Source organism: Stenella coeruleoalba (genome assembly GCF_951394435.1).
Source record: "Stenella coeruleoalba genome assembly, chromosome: 18".
In the NCBI taxonomy this organism is placed as follows: domain Eukaryota; kingdom Metazoa; phylum Chordata; class Mammalia; order Artiodactyla; family Delphinidae; genus Stenella; species Stenella coeruleoalba.
Window position 1 is genome coordinate 75,603,078 of NC_137164.1, and position 17,010 is coordinate 75,620,087.

The 17,010-nt window shown below is 51.0% G+C and overlaps 1 protein-coding gene across 2 annotated transcripts in view; it reads left to right on the forward strand.

Annotated features, from left to right (window-relative positions):
* COL4A2 (collagen type IV alpha 2 chain) overlaps positions 1–17,010 on the forward strand; it is a 177,602-nt gene that overhangs the window by 34,746 nt on the left and 125,846 nt on the right. Inside the window, exons 1-2 of one of the 2 annotated variants that reach the window (XM_079902560.1) lie at positions 3,805–3,879; positions 5,690–7,172. The exons of the other annotated variant lie outside the window; for it this stretch is intronic. Coding sequence (XP_079758686.1) covers positions 7,083–7,172 — 90 coding nt within the window. The 5' untranslated portion in view covers positions 3,805–3,879; positions 5,690–7,082. Of the gene's footprint in view, positions 1–3,804; positions 3,880–5,689; positions 7,173–17,010 lie in introns of those variants that run through there. 2 annotated transcript variants of the gene reach the window in all.

The window sequence follows — 17,010 nt, forward strand, 5'->3', positions numbered from 1 at the left end:
TTCTTCTGAGCGTCTCCGGGGACGCGCCGGCTCCCAGGTGGCACAGAGATGCCTCGTGTGCTCCAGGGCACACTCACGCTGGTGCCCTTGTGGGTTCCAGCACGAGTTCCCAGATGCTGCTCTGAAGACCGGTGCTGGGCAGCGATGAAGTTTCAATGGGCCAAGGAGAGAGGAGGGGGAAGAATGAGAAAAGAAATTCTATTTGTACGTGTATGTATGTGACACGCACTCCATGGTTATAATATTTTGCGTACATAGACGCATAACATTTGCTCACTACTCCTACGTACGTAAGTTTCTGATGCGGTGGGGATGCGGCCCTATGGTAATGAGCCCGTAATTCTGGAGTGGAGCGTGGGCACTGGAACTTTTAAAAGCACCCACGATGATGCAAGTAATCAGAAACCACAGGTCTGGTGAAGAAGATGCTGTGCTCTGCTATTTGGAATCATAAAAATGAGATTTAAAATAGATTGTCCCAACCAAAAATACCCAGTGATGGCCCACAGCTAATGGGCAGCAGAGAGACAGGCCTAAACAGTGGTCCAGCTGCACCTGCCCTGGCCAGGAGGGAGCTGGTCCCAGGCCCAGGACGACAGGCCAGCGGGCGGGGCTCCAGGCCAGGGATCGGAAGTGGAATTGGATCAGGGGTCAGAAGGGAAACCGCTCGTGGCGGGTCACAGCGGGTTGCCTTGGAACTCCCTTGGCCAGGTCCTGAGTCACAGCCTGTGCTTTTGAAGGCCTGGGCATGGACGTCCGGCACTGGGCCTCACCCTAGTGATCGTAAAGCTCCGCCTCTGTGTGGCCGACCACAGTGGCCCTCCAGGACCGACACTGGTGCTGGTGAGAACTGGAAACGCGTGTGCTCCAGAAGGTACCGTGCTGTGTGTGCTGCGTTCCCAGGACGTTTTTCCGAACAGCTTAGGGTAGAGCAAACACTTCAGCTGTTAAAAGTACAGCACTGTCACGGAGCGGCTGGGCCCATGGGCCGTGGCCGCTGAGCCTGCGCGTCCGGAGCCTGAGCTCCGCGACGGGAGAGGCCACAGCAGTGAGAGGCCCGCGTACCGCAAAAACTAATAATAATAATACAGCCCTGCTACTTGTGAAGATTAAATGTAGCCCACTCGATGAAAATGCTTTGAAAGTAAAGAGCATGATACCAACAGCTTGAAGTTACCATTCTTGTTGTCGCCTTGCTGTTTAATGAGGCTGGTGGCATAATTTTACAGAACTCTAGAACCGCAAGCAAAATTTTTCCAAGTGGGCCATCTATCACTCTAGGGACTGTTTATTGCTAAATTATATCCTAAGCCGATTTTTTACATTTATTTTTATTGAAGTATAGTTAATTTACAATGTTGTGTTAGTTTCAAGTGTACAGCAAAGTAATTCAGTTATACATATATATATATATATATATATATATATATATATATATATATCTGTTCTTTTTCAGATTCTTTTCCGTTATAGGTTATGACAAGGTGTTGAGTATAGTTCCCTGTGCTAAGCTGATTTTTAAGTTAGATTTTTTTCAGGAATGCTTACTGAGTCCATTTTATGGGCATTTTATAGTCTATAAGCTTTTCATTAGTTGATTTTAATAATTAGAGAACAAGAATCTTCCATAACGTAAGGGAGGAAAGAATACTCAGGCAGTGAAGGCTGGACAGTTAGTCCACAGGAAAACCTCAAGCTGAGGCTCTCGGGAAGGCACCGATGGGAATCTGTTACCGTGAGCTAGTCAAGGGGGCGAAAATGAAATGGATAACAGATGGGAGGGGTGTGTGTGTGTGTACGAGAGAGAGAAAGGGTACATTACTAAGGGCACAGTGACTGAGACAGGATACTGATATTCTAAAACTAAGAGGAAAGACATAGTAAAGGTATGTGAGTTGGTAGATCTTTCGCTGAAGAGGATGAAAGCCCGGCCCCGTGAGTCCTGCCAGAGCAGGGGGGGAGCTGCCCGGCCTCCCAGCACATGGAAACAATGAGTCTCTGCTGAGAAGCTAAAAGTGGGATCCAGGGGATCGTTCATCTGAAAGATGAGGAGAAAATGCAGAGTAGCCGAGGAAATCCACACACGTTACGAGCCTGGAAGGGTGCTTTGCTTTCCTGAGCTGTTAGCCTGAGCTTTGCAAGAGGAAGAAAGCCTTGAGTTTGCTGTCCCCTAAAGACGGGCACTAAGAAAACGTCGGGGGCCACCCCTCCTCCCCAGGGCTGGCCCAACCAGCCCCGAACTCCTGGCTGCAGCTCTAGCTGGGAGATCACGTCGTGTGTTGAATAAGAAGCTGGGTTTTCTGTTTGGGGCTTTGTTGTGTTTTTTTAAATATCTGCAGGACGGTTTTTGGAAGAGCGTATGCCCCATAAAAGGAAGCAAATGGTGCTCTTTCATCCTCATCTGTGAGTCGTGGTTGGCAGGCATGCATCTGCCCACAGCACTGCCGGCCAGCCCTGCACCGCTCCTTCCCCGAGATCGTGGGCGGGGTGGGGGGGCGATGGGGCACTAATGTCACATGTTTTTCCTGTTACTGTCTTGTAAGAGCACAGAGGGAGCTCAGAGAGACTTCAGTTACTTGTTTTTAAATGAGTCGGAGAGTTGGGATTGCTTTTCTACTTTTAGGCAGAAAATCATTGTCTATGGAAAAGAGGACCAAATTCAATCACTGAAGGAGGCTGGGGGAGACCCGGCCTGTTATCACGACGATGAGCAGATGAGAGTTCCAGATGCGGGGGGAATCAGAATGCATCCTGTTGCCTATTGCTGTTTAATCTTGGGCAAGTCACCTAGAATCTCTGGAGCACCCAGTTTGCTCGTGAGAAATGGGGTTAGAGCTGGGGTTCCCCTGCATGTGAAGTCTGGCCAGGTCAGTCTTAAACCCGTTAGCGGCTTCCAGCCCCGCCTCTGGGGATGGCTCATCAACCCGCAGTCTTTACCAACGCCACATCCTCTTCCTCTGTTAGACTAAGACATAACAAAAGAGCAGCCCAAAGTAGGTCTTCACTAAGCAAAAGCTGGGACTCCCTAGAATTAATTATCTTGTCGGTCGTTTCCAGTTACAAAAATCTGACGTTTGAGCTTGGCATGCCCAGTGCCTGGCATAGTCCTGGTACCGTACCAGGCGATCCGTGGAATTGGTGGGAGGAAAAAAATCACTGAAGGAACCGGGGTGTAGGTGCCTCGATGCTGCTTTGCCGCACACTCAAAGCAGTGACAGTGTGGAGCATTTCAGAAGCATTGCAGACCTGGAACATGGACACTGCATGAAGCTGGCTGAGCTCATAACACATCAGATTTCGTTGCTTTTGCGGACACTCTCCTGACCCGGTATAGAACAGCAGTGCTCTTTACCCTGATTGGACAGAGGTCCATATTGGCTGTTTATGGGACCATAGGCATGGCTTGAGTCCTTGAGGGTGGGTGAAAGGGGGAGCGGGTGATAAATGGCTCCCTGGTTTAAAGCCTGAGAACCTTGGGTCCAGTGGTCACCCAGAGCCAGAGGCAGCCTCACCTAAGGACATAATTCCGTAGGGCCACAAATCAACCAGCAATTCTCCTGTAAAGTGACTTCTTAATCTAGCAAATCAACCTCTCCAAAGACTTTTCATCCTAAGAAAGTAAAAGGAAGAAGGAGGACAAAGAGGAAGGACCAAAAGACTCCAGGATGGTGGTGATGTAAGAAAAAAATGCCGGGGCTCCTCTCGCGAGATTCAGGTTTGGCACCTCCCACCGACCGTGATCTTGGCGTCTTGTCTCAGTTCCCGGGGCGACGTCTTCTGAAGAGAGCTCCTCCCAGCCCAGGGCCCCAGAAGTCCAGTCCTCCAGGCCGATTCCAGGAGAAAGCAGAGCACTCTTGTAATTCATGAAGACGTTTTGAGGTACGAAGAATTATAAATGGACAGGGAATATTTAAAACGTTTCAAGGCCACTCTGTCCTTGACTGTTCCCTGTTCTCAAAGCAAACTCCAGCTTCTGCTGCTCCGGTCTGGTGGGTGTGCACACAAGCCCTGATGGTCTTCAGGCCTTTCTCCTGCTGTTTTTGCTATGTGACCCCAGGGACGCCACTGGCTGGGATTTCAAAGAACTGCCTGCCGTCCCGAATCTATTAGTGTGTTTATGGGTTGCAACCAGGGAGAGGAGAAGTATGGTCTATTAAGGACAAAGACTCCAGGGAACTGGGAGGAAAAGTGCTGGCCTTGGCATTGCTGCCTGACTGTATGGTACGTACAGGAGCTGGCGCTCCTGGCAGGAGTTTCCTCCCAAGGGTGATGCTTTGGGCAAAAGGGAGCTCTGAATCGTGACGCGGTCGGGAAAGGAGCACAGCTGTTCCGCTTCACATGTCTTCGCGCAGGGGAAACATCGCCAGCGTTGCCTTGGAGCCAGACTCCTAGGTACCAAGGTGTCTAAGCCACCCGTTCACGGAGTGACCACAGTGACCAGCACTGTTGCCCGCTCGCCCCCTAAAGCTCTGTCCTGCTTTCCATCTATAAGCCTGCTCCATCTTTAAATCTATCAGCTGGGTAGCCAATCCTTAGAGATGTGAGAGTGGGACTGACTCCAAAGAACCCCAGGTTGTTAGATGGACGGCTCACCCTGGCATTTGGAAAGGACTAGAGACATGCTTTAAATCAGTCAGGCAGGTGCATTTAAAGAGTGCAGATAGGCAAGCAAATTTCAAGGTCAGACACAGTAATTCGGGAAGAATTACTTGCCCATTTGTGCCCACGTACTTCCATGCGATATAATAATCAAGTTATAGCAGGTGTTGTGTGATTAAGTGTTTATTGGTAAGAACTGGTGAGCTCCCAGTCTCCCAAGGGCAGGGGGCCTACCTGTTCCCCTCCGGACCCCTGGTACTCAGCAAGCATGATGGTACTCAGCGCGCACGACCGGCTGTAGGCTCTCAAAGGTGTTTCCAGAAGACGTTTAGTGGTGTCTGTCTGTTGATGAGAACAACTCGGTATTCTCCTGTCCGAGGAGCAGAGCGAGAGTTGTAGGTCTGTGTAGTGGCAGACGGGTTCTAGGTCACCAGACCCGATGGCCGTGTCAGTGTGGACGCCCTTCTTCCCCGTCGGGGGGTGTTTGGTCTTGCCCAGCCTCTCCTCATCTCCAGGTCCGTCCTATTGCCACAGTACCGACTCTTCCTGGCTTTTGTTGTGCCGTGGCCCACAGTCTGTTTTGAAAGGACAGGAGCATAATAAAAACGGATACGAAAGAAGGGCCAGATGACATCACTGAAAATATTTGAGGAAGTCCACTCTTCTGGATGTTTATAATCTCAGCATGTTAGTTGTTTGTAATATGATAAGAGCACTTTTGATACATGGGGGGGAATTACAGGCCTTGTGGCTCGGACAATATTCATGAATTTTTATCTTGGGCTCATAGTGATGGAAAGAGAATAGGAGGTGTTGGCTTGAGTCCCAGATGACCTTGACTCGCTGGTTGACCTTGGGTACAACTTTCAGCGTCATTGAGCGGCTTAAATTGTGCCTATGCCAGCTATTCATTGAATTAAAAAAAGAAGAAGAATTCCATTATTAAAGATGAGTTGGTGCAGTGAATTCTCCCTCTCAAAAATCTTAACTCGGAAATTGATAGTACATGGAAATTAAAATTAAAATATCTCCTATCCAAGGTTAATCCCATGAGCTCTGTGTAGACTCAGCCTTCTGTGCTTGCTTTTAGAACGAAAATCTTAAAGCCTTCAAATGTCCCCGCGAACAACCATCTCCCTAAGCGGTGAAAATGTTGCCACTTACAGTATCCCTGGATCTGAACTGTGAGTGTGGAGATGGGCTGGTATCTTCCCTCCGTGGGTGAAACAAAGCAAAGGTTAAAGACGTGAAGAGTACAGCCTTCCTGCCACATGCCAGGCACTGTGCTAAGCTCATCCCGTTTCCCCCCGACAGCGACCCCACGAGGTAGGGGTGGTAGATTCTACCCATTTTGCAGATGAGGAGACCGTGGGACGCATGGGATAGGATGATTCTCAAGGCCACAAGACCTCCCTCCAGACAGGGCACCCCTGAGAGTACGTACGTACGTACGATCCGTGTACCTACGTTACAGTGGACATTGCATACTTGCCCGGAGTCAGGGCACTTTGGAGGCCTGGGAAGACCCCATCCTCTTGCAGACACCCCAAGTTCAGGATAAGAAGCCTAGATTAACTGTTTCATGCATCAGTATGACAGAACTGGCCTCCCGTCCTTCAAACGTGTGCATGCTAATTGTGAATTAGCCTTGCCTCATTTGGAGGGCAGCTCCAAAACCTGGTCTGAACCGAGTCCAGGGAGATTTACTGTTTGGTGGGTCGATATTGCAGTTACTGTCATATGTGGTCCCTGATCACAGCACAGAACCATGAGAATAAAAAGCCCGACAGCCTGCTGGGGAGCAAAGAGAAGCATGGGGCTGAAAATTCCCTCTTGGAATATCCAAGTGGATAATCTGTACACAAATAACAGCGCTGCCTGCGCCAAGCAGGACTCTTGGCCCCAGGAATGTGGTTCTGCTGTGACTTAGAGATTTTATTCACAGACCTGCCGATGCAAAGAGAAACCTAAGCTCACAGCGAAGGAATCCTGTCTCGCTGCTGACATGCAAAGGCGTGTCACATGGCTTCTGGAAGCTGCCAGGTGTGATTACCTTGGCTGGGTACATCTAGGAGAATGAGGGAGGCAGAAATTCAGAAATTCTACCCCAGAAGCCAGGCCAGCAGGTACGTAGAGTGGCAGTGATTTTAGAGTGGGCTGTCCACTGGCTCGGAGCCCCGTGACTTTGATCCAGTTTGCGAAGATGAAGCCGCTCAGATGTAGATGGGAGCCTGCCCAGGCAGACTGCTGGTACGCCTCGCAGAACAGCGCGAACCCACACCTGCCTTGCCTGGACCGGTCCCAGCCAACCAGGACGGAAATCTGATTGTGTTCTGAAAAAGCATGGCTAAGTCTCTTTCCTTCCGTTCTTCTCAGGCTTCCCCCCCCCCCAAAATTGGTCATGGAGGGAGGGGTTTGGACAGAGCTCTTCGACTGGGCGTAAATAGCTTCAAGAGACGTAGCCACTTCATTTCTTCAGAACAATGTTAGATATTCGTTTCAGACTCATAGCCAGCTCTCACAGCATAGACATTTTTATTCATTGCCAGAGACACCAAGAACTGACGGGCTGGGTAAGTAAAGGTCGGAGCAGGTAGTGTGTGATGTGACGCCTGCAGTAAATGAGGTTTTGCTAGACCGTCTCTAGCGGGGGAGGCGCAAAAAGAATTGTTCATAAATACTGAGCGCATTTACTCTAAATATAACATATGAGACTCTTTACTGTGTGTGCACGGAGTTCTCACCTCCAGCCGTAATTACATGGGTGGCCTCTTAAAAGCTCCTGATGTTTTCCTCACCTGTGAGACAGAACTCTATCCCTAAGGCTATAAAAACGACTGAATGGCGTTAGCCTTCGTCAAAAATAGTCTTTTTTTTTCTTTCCGGTCGCGCTGCGCGGCAGGCAGGATCTCAGTTCCCCGACCAGGGATGGAACCCAAGCCCCCTGCCGTGGAAGCGCGGAGTCTTAACCGCTGGACTGCGGTTTGGAAGTCCCCAAAATTGTCTTCAGCGTGGCCGATTCTCCTCTTATTGATCGGCTGAGAACATTGACACCTGGATGAGCAGCGAGAAAGAGAATTTTGCAGTCGGGTCTGTTTAGTTACCTGCATTTTCTCTAACTCACATCTGCGGGTGGACAGTTGCTGATAAACAGGAGGATGATGTCCGGGGAGTCAGGTCGGTTGGGACAGGTTGTGTGCACAGTGGGTTGGTTATGTGCATACCGGGTAACAGAGTAGCTGGAGACGCCCGGATGAGCCCAGATGCACAGCCAGCTGCCGGAGAATTCAGCTCCCGCCACGATGCCCGGGTGCCCCACCTCCTCTCTCTCCTGACTCAGCACCCCCCCACCCCGTCCCTAGACCAGCCCGTTGCCTGGTCCTTCCCAATCTGTGCCCACGTGGCCCCTGTTCTCTCTACTGAGCAGTCTCACCACTTCCTGACACCCCGTTCCATCAATCACTGCCCTCACTGCTCTGTAAGATAAAGCGCTGCGTTTACTGTAGTACTTCTTTGCTGATCGTGAACGTGACGCGTTTATTCAACCGTGCTCTGCCTTTTACTGCGGTTATGGCTGACGGTATTAGTACGCTGGTCCCGAGCTGCCAGGTCTGCCTTTGACGCTGGCTTTCTCGTACTCCCTGTTGGCTTCGGGTGGCATTTGGTAGGATGTGAGCATTTTTCAGACGCAGTCACCTATTATGTTGCGGCAGAGAACGCTGGTACTTACAAAGAATGAGCAGGGCTGAGATGTGAGATCAACACAAGCTTGACTTCCTGCGCCCAAGGGCAAGTGGCAGGTGTGTCTCAGTGTTTGAGGGCGCGGGTCTCAGCTCTGCAGATGGGGAGACGAAGGCAGGAGGGAGAACATTCCGGGCCAGAGGCATGGCTTGCACAAAGGCATGTTCTCGAGGAGGATGGAGACCCAGAGGTGTTCACGCTCACACGTTTAAAATCCTCAACATTCCACCACTGCGTGAAAATGTTTTATTAAGCACTCGGCTGGAGTTGAAAGTGGAAGGAACGGTGGATGGAAAGGAACAGAACTCCCCTTGGCAGGTCTCAGGAGAAGCAAAGCTGGTCCAGGGAAGAGTGGGCGTGTAGGGACCAGAGGATGTGTAGACACAGAGTGGGCTGTATCTTGTGAACGGAGCATGAGGTGGGCTCTAAACTAAAGGGTAACGGCAGAAGGACACAAGTCCCCAGCCTGCCCGGTGCTATGGTCTGAATGTTTGTGCCCCCCCTGCCAAATCCTAACCCCAAGGTGATGGTTTTAAGAGGTGGGGCCTTTGGGAGGTGATGAGGGCGTGAGGGTGGAGCCCCCATGATGGAGATGGGCATCCTTGCAGTCGGGGCCCACGGAGCTGTCTGCCACATGAGGACGTAGCAGGAAGATGCTCTTGGTACAAAAGCAGGAAGCAGGCCCTCACCGGACCCCGAATCTTGCCTTGACCTTGGACTTCCAGCCTCCAGAACTGTGAGAAATACGTTCCTGCTGTTTAGAAGCCATCCAGCCTGGTGTTTGATTATAGCTTCCTGGATGGACTGAGACGCTGGGCATTAGTGATTCACAAAAACAGGAATGGTGACCGTCTCTATTAAGGATGGAGAAGTCAAGGACGGAGGGAGGGTGACTTCCAGAAACTGGTCTACTGACAGACCCACCAGAGAAGCCCAAACAGCAGTCGGACGATTTCAGATAGAAGCATCGTTCCCACTGGGCTGCGCGTGTGCACGCGTGTGTGTGTGCACGCTCAGGTGCACCAGCTACTGCGAGGTGGCCGGTGTGCACACTGGCTCTCAAACTATGCACACCTGTGGCAGCTTCACGGAGGCATCAGGAAGAGGGACTTTGGCGATGTGCGACCAGACGCCTGAGGCACACCCAGCCTGCCTGGGTCATTGGTCATTGGTAAGACCGGCAGCGCCCCGGCCATCGTGCCCGCGGTGCCAGTGACACAGTGCCAGAGGGCAGTTAAAGGAAACCAAGAGCGGGATGGGTGGTGAGGGGCTTTCGTGGAGGCCTGAATGAGCTGTTTCAAGTGCTGGACGAGAAACAGAACTGCTTCTCACGTGAGACTTTGAGACTGTTTCGTTCGTAAGTCAACATCCAGGGAAGCCCGGACACGAAGAGGTTCAAGATCAACTTTTGGAATCAAGGGACTAAGCCCTGGTTCAAACTAGATGTCAGCCATAGATTCATAAACATCTCTCAATTTCAAGGAAAATAAATCAGACGTCTTAGGAGCTGAGACCGTGGCTGCCTTGAATATTATGAGAGGCAGCAGATAATGTGCTGGTGACAAATTCTAGAACGTACTCAACAGATGGGAATTAGAAGTGAAAGGGGACGGGAATGCAGATCATCTGGCTGTCAGGTGATGGGAAGAAATACCTTAAAGTGGAGGCGATCTGTGCTTCACATGGGACGCCCTTCGTGCTTCGCGACAGAATTACCTGTGTTTCCAGGCGTCCTCCCTTGGCCCTGTACGTACTCGTAAGGTCGCCTGTCGAGTCCACTGCCCCGCTGGCCCCCACCCATATGGTCCCTGGTTCCTGAAAACAGCTGCACGCCCGTGTCCCTGGCTCTTTGCTGTGTACGTTTCAAGTTTCTGGACCAGATGAGGCATCTGCAGATCTCCACCAGCCCCTGCTGGAGGAACGGCAGTGATGCCTGGAATCACGTCAGGTGAAGGCCCTGCGGCTCCAAGGAAGGATGCTGTGAAGGAAGAGGGAGGGGTGCCTCTGGGTGGAGTGTGCGTCACCTGTGCTCAGAGCACGCGGGACCAGTGTCAGCACCTGCACTGGCTCCCACCCGGCCCGGCAGGCCTCCCTCCCTTCCTCGCTAGGGGACACACTGGCGTCCTGCATTCCGTCTCAGGACAGGAGGAGAGGGCCCAGGCGGAGGGTGTGTGACAGGAGACGCCACCCCCTTCCCTGACTCAGCCAGGTGGCCCCCTTGCCTTCATCTGCAGGTGGGCCCACCCACACGCTGAGATCATTCTAGCCCTGGGCAGGGTATTTCTAAGGAAGCGCTGGCTGATGCAGCCTGGCTGGGCTTCCACTCCCATTCCTGTGTCTGAGGCTCTGCGCCAGCAGCCAAGCCAGACCTCATCCTCGTGACCCTCAGATGTAACTGGTGCCGGAGGCTTCACGACAGACGCCGCTGAATTCTCGCCCCAGGCCTGGGCAGGGTCACAGTTGTCCTCATTTTGTGCAAAGGGCAGTGCGCTTCAGAAGTTAGGCCATCTCTCTGCCTAGACTCTGCCTTTTGCCGTCTTCTGACGCTCCTGGTCTGTCCATCCCTACTTCCCACCTTTACACACACCCAGCAGCCCTGCCCGGGCGCATCCTCACCATTGAGTGTAGCAGCTCAAATGCGGGCTGTCATTAGCCTGCTGTCAGTGTCATGAGCATAACTGGTTTAAATGGGGAGCGTGTTCTGACCTTCGATCTGCCAGCAGCCCTCTCCGTCCTGTCCGGCTCCTGAGATATTGGGGTTCCTTTCCGTTATCCCCGCCGGTCAGTACCCAAGCCCCAGCGTTAAAGTACGGCTGCCTCTGCTGTCTTGTCAACCGCAAGCTCTATTTGGAGAACACGCCTTGCCTTTGAGCAGCCTGGGAAGAAAGAGGAGGTGAAGAAGTTGGCCACAGGCTCATAAAAACGTGTAAGTGCGCAAGTATGGGTAGGAGAGCGTGTGGCTCATTTCTGTGTCTCAGCTGAGGGCCCCGAACGCAACGTCTCCCGGTCCTGTCTGCCGGGAGGAGCGGTGCCGTCACAGGTGCTCACTCACCTGGGTGAGAGTCCGTGAGCACCTGTGGGACCTGACGACTCCATCCTAAGAGACCTGTGGCCCTTCATCTCCCCTTGCACGACTCATCCTGTCAGGTTTCTGGTTCCCATCCTGCCCTCCTTTCTTCCCCCAACTCCCAGCCCCAGGAGGACAGATCTCACTGCAGCCCTGTCAGAGATCAGAGTACTTGGTCAGAGTCCACTGGGGTTGTTCATCTAAATGGGCGACCGTTTTGTCCATCAGTTATTCCACTGCCTTTAGCTAGGGACAGTTTGAGGACCATTCCAGAATCAACGCATCTATTTTGAGTGCCCTTGAAATGTTAAACAAAGGCAACCAAATGGGCTGGATTTCCCACCCAGTTTATTGGGGAGAAGGGTTTTGTTCTGTGTGGAGTGGCTGTGATCTGCACTTCCTCTGCCATATACCCTGTCTTGCTCATACTATGTTGGAATGATTTCCTTAATTTCTAAAGCTGCACGTACGGAAATGGCTTATACTTCCTGTTTTGATAAACTAATAGAACTTTACTGGGAACCTTGTTCCCAAGTTGGCTTTCTCTTTGTTGGCTTCTTTTTAGATTAAAAGGATAATTTTAGAAAGTCCCGCCTGCCCGGAGTTGTGACAAACGCTTGTATAAATTTTTTTTACCTAAAATAAGAAAGATGATTACTTTTTTACAAAAAGGAATGTCTGTCTTTTATGTTAGTCGGAATGGGTTATTCAATAGCCCTCCATACAGGAAGCTTCGGTTGGATGCTGGGGACAATCCAATGGTAAACTCTCTGTAAATTCCCTCCAGATTTGCTCTTTTTGGCTGGAGGTATGTTGGCTTAAAAGGCTTTCTTGGACAAGACGTTTCTTGGAACATGTGGAGGACAAAATATTCTTTCTTTGGGGACAAATGAGTTTTGTTCTTGCATCTTCATGTAAATTTGATTAACACTCGTTTCTTCTGTGCAAGTTGAGAACAATGGTGAGCATTTTTTCTTTCATTTATGTGTATTGTATCAACTTTAAAGAGATTCACATCTGCAGAAAGCTGGGCGCACGTCTGTGGATTTGTCCTCTGAATATACAGGGATGGTTCACACTGGTAGTTAAGAAAGAGCTAGTCTTAAAGAGCTTAAGTCATTTGTGTGTATTATTTTCTGGCATCCAAGTGGTTCTTTAAACCTATTTTTAAATGTCCTACGTATCTGACATGGGGAGAAGTGGCAGTGAGCAGTTCTCTCTGTGTTTGGAAGCGGGGCTGCTCCCCGGACACCTGCACAGGGTACCCACTTTTCACCGGGCTGCCGAGGAAATGCTTTTCCTCTGTGCCCGCCGCTGCGCCATCCCTGATGAAGGCCATGTGACAGCGGCTCCTCCTGATGCCAGCGGATTGCTCAAAGAGGATGCAGGACAGCAGTAAGTGGGACCGGGCGCTCCCTGAATCCTGCAGCCGCTACCCTTGATCCCTACTGCGACTCTTCCCTGAATTCCAGTGAGAAATGGCAGAGCGGTCTCTGCAGGCAGCCAGAGAGCCGGTGGCCCAAGGCGGAAAGTCTCTCCTTGAATCCGATAGATGCCTGGTTCAGGAAGCTAGAACCTGGCTTTGCGTAGAACATTCCATGACTTTTGTTCTCCCAGAGAAGAAAGACTCCCCGGGGAGTCTAGACCATGCATCTAGGGTGATTTGTATGCCTGTAGGATGAACTAAAGCCTGTGCAAATAGATGTATTTTAAAATCATTCTATGAGGTAGCGCCTCACACCAGTCAGAATGGCCATCATCAAAAAATCTAGAAACAGTAAATGCTGGAGAGGGTGTGGAGAAAAGGGAACCGTCTTGCGCTGTTGGTGGGAATGTAAATTGGTACAGCCACTATGGAGAACAGTATGGAGTTCCTTAAAAAACTACAAATAGAATTACCATGTGACCCAGCAATCCCACTACTGGGCATATACCCTGAGAAAACCGTAATTCAAAAGGGTCATGTACCACAATGTTCACTGCAGCACTATTTACAATAGCCAGGACATGGAAGCAACCTAAGTGTCCATCATCAGATGAATGGATAAAAAAGATGTGGCACATATATACAAAGGAATATTACTCAGCCATAAAAAGAAATGAAATTGAGTTATTTGCAGTGAGGTGGATGGACCTGGCGTCTGTCATACAGAGTGAAGTAAGTCAGAAAGAAAAGCAAATACCGTATGCCAACGCATATACATGGAATCCCAAAAAAACGGTCCTGATGAACCTAGTGGCAGGGCAGGAATAAAGACGCAGACGTAGAGAATGGACTTGAGGACACAGGGGCTTGGGAGGGGGAAGCTGGGGCGAAGTGAGAGAAGCATCAACATATATACACTACCACATGTAAAATAGTTGGCTGGTGGGAAGCAGCCGCATAGCACAGGGAGATCAGCTCAGTGCTTTGCGATGACCTAGAGGGGTGGGATAGGGAGGGTGGGAGGGAGGCTTAAGAGGGAGGGGATATGGGGATATATGTGCGCATATGGCTGATTCACTTTGTTGTAAAGCAGAAACTAACACAGCATTGTGAAGCAATTATACCCCAATAAAGATGTATAAAAATTTTTTTTAAAAAGTGTACTGATGCCAAGATTCAGACAAGGCTCCTAAGAAAAGAATTCCCATATAGAAAGCTAACCCAAAAATCTCTTGTTCAGACCTCTCCATGTTGCCCCGGGAAACCATCTGTTGCATTCCATTTGAGTAGAATATGATCCAGGCTTTCTAGAAAATGTATCCTATGGCCTTACATTGCCAGTTGGCTCCTAAGCGTTCCAGGCCGTTTCCAATTCCTAGAATTTCTAATCAGCGCAGCAATGCTGGCTACTAATTCGGGACAGGATAAAATTCAGCAAAAAAAAAAAAAAAAAAGTCTTAAAAGGATGCTTTGAGTAAAGAAAAGAGAACTCACATTTTTTGGCACTGCGATTGATTAGAAGCTCAAACTGTGTCCTGGGTGCTCAGAGCCACCCTACTCGTGCCCCAGGGGGCAGGGGGCAAAGGATGTCGAGGGCTGGCCCTTGTCTAGGATGGACATGCCTGGGTCCACATTAGGCAGGGACACAGTGACCCTGCAGGAAGTAGTACTTTTCTTCCACTGAAGAGATGGCTCAGTGGTTTGCAGTTGCCTCATTGTCTAGAAGCAAATTCCCCTTTCTCCATGCCAGCCTGTTAGCCTAGCGCAGTGCTCCAGACTTCATGTGCTTACCTGGAAATCCTGCTAGAAAGCAGGTTCTGACCCGGGAAACCTGGGGCGGGGTCTGCAATCCTAACGAGCACCGAGGCGATGCTGATGCTGCGTCCACACAGCAGGCTGGGGGTAGCGAGGGTGTAGACGGAGCAGCGGCGTGTCAAGCGCGATGGATCGCCTCTTTGACGCTGTGTCTGAGCCCCCGCCTCTAATCAATCAGCCTCCGTCCTCTCCCCGTTCCCCTCCCACTCCACTCCTTCGCCAGTATGGGTTTTCTTCCTGTTAATTGTTGCAAGGATTACTTCCCCTTCATCTCTTCCAGGTGCAGCTCAGAGACGTTCCTGGTCTGCTGGGCTTCTTACGTTTATGCTGCTTCTCTCTTACTTCCCAAAGCTTCTATTTCACATTGAGTTTTCAAAACTCCTCCTATCAGCTCTGCAATACTTTCTGAGATGTCAAGAGCTTACCGTGATGTCAGAATTCATTGTCCCTTATCTCCACTCAATATTCTGTAATGACCTACATGGGAAAAGAATCTAAAGGAAAGTGGATATATGTATAACTGATTCACTGGGCTGTACACCTGAAACTAACACAACATTGTAAATCACCCCTACTCCAATAAAAGTTAATTTTTAAAGAATGGAAAATTTTTGTAAAAAAAGAAATTCACGTTCTTCCCCCGTGTCCCAGCAGGCTAAATTCCTCTGCCTTCCCTGGAAGGAGCGGATGAGGCCAGTGGGGCTGGTCTCTAGTCTGGTGGCGGAAGAGGTGGCTGCCAGGATGGGAGTGTCCTCAGTGATGCTCGTTCATCTGCTGACGGAAGTAGCGATTCATCCCCCTGGTGCCCCTCCTTCCACAGTTTGGAAGTTAGATCCATGGTCTGAAATGATCACGCATCTTGGTAGCAGCGGAGATGGTTCTTGGTTGAGAAGTAGGATTCAGGATGTCCCAGGCTATGGGCTGTCTGTCTTGGACGATAAATCAGCAATGAGTTGAAATGGAGTCCTGGCCCGGAAGCAACGTGGGTGCATCCTAAGGGTCATGAGAAGGGTGGGTTCCAATTCGCTGCAATCCTAGCTGCTCCGAGTCCTGGTGATAACGATGCTGGGCTTGAGGGCTGGCGGCTCCCCGTCTGTCCCCACGGTTCCAGCAGCGGAGGCCTTGGGTTACCCGGCAGAAGGTCAGCCTCTCAGGGTGGGCGCGCACGGAGGAACGGGGCGCAGCGCAGCGCAGGAGAAAGGCCGGCACTCAGTCCTCTCTGTCACCAGGCGTGATTTAACATGTGGGGCTTCCTTCTCTCTTATTCACTCCGAACTACCCCCTTCTTCATGGCACTTGCCATAATTGAAATGATGTAGGTTTCGTTCTCGTCTGCTTGTTTACATGGTCTCTTCCCCACTGTGTACCCGCGGCCAGCACCGTGCATCACCCAGAGTAAACACTGGAGAAGGAAGGAAGGGAGGGACGGAGGGACGGAGGGAGGGAGGGAGGAGTGAACTTGCAAAGTGAAAAGGTGGATAAATGATCTCCTTCCAGCTGCCATATGTGTTTGGAACTGCGAGTTAGGCTTCCTTGGCTGACGCAGTTGAAGGAAAGTGTTTCCCTGAACGCTCCGGGCTGGGAAGTGTGTGCTGAAGGTTCCTCCGGGGCCCGGAGGCTGGGTGGGTTTCTGTGTGACGGTGGGGCAGGAGGAGCCCGTGCGTGTTGGATTCGAGCGTTCTCCAGGGATGGGAGTCCTTGCAGCCTTCACGAATCTTCAGCAGCATTGGTCGTACGGGGCCGTGAGCGCTCGTCTGCGCTGGGATGAAGGGTGTCCAGACCAGGGCGAGCGTTTGGCCTGCTCGGTGAATAGATGGAGCTGGTCCGTGACAGTGAGTCTCCAGGAGCCTCCTGGCCCTGGGAGCTGCATCTCCCACTGAGATGCTGGACACTGACCTCGGTGACCTGCAGGGGAGCTCAGGGAGAGCTGCTGCCGGAGTATTGCTCCACACCGTGTGACCGACGGGGATTCGGACTTGAAGTGAGGAACTAATGGAGGATTGAATTGATGTTTCTGAGAGAGCTTGGACCTTTCGGTGAAATCATGCCCTCCTGGAAACTCTGAAGTTAAGGTGTGAGCCAGGGCCAGCTTGTCATCTTGGAGGGTGGGGGGCGGACTCTTGAGGTGGGTGTGAGGTGGGGAGGAAGCTTGTCACCTTCATTAGGAGCCGACAAGAGGACCACGGTCGGTCTTTGAGTCGTGCTGAGCCGTAAACTCGGGCGTGGACTCAAGGGCTTGGGTTGGGCACTGGTTGGACTGAGCTTTTTTTGGGGGGGTGGGGCTGGAACACAGACGCAGGACCCCACGTAGCACTTCAGACACTTCTCATCCGAGGCCCTCAGGAGGGTATATGTACCTTGA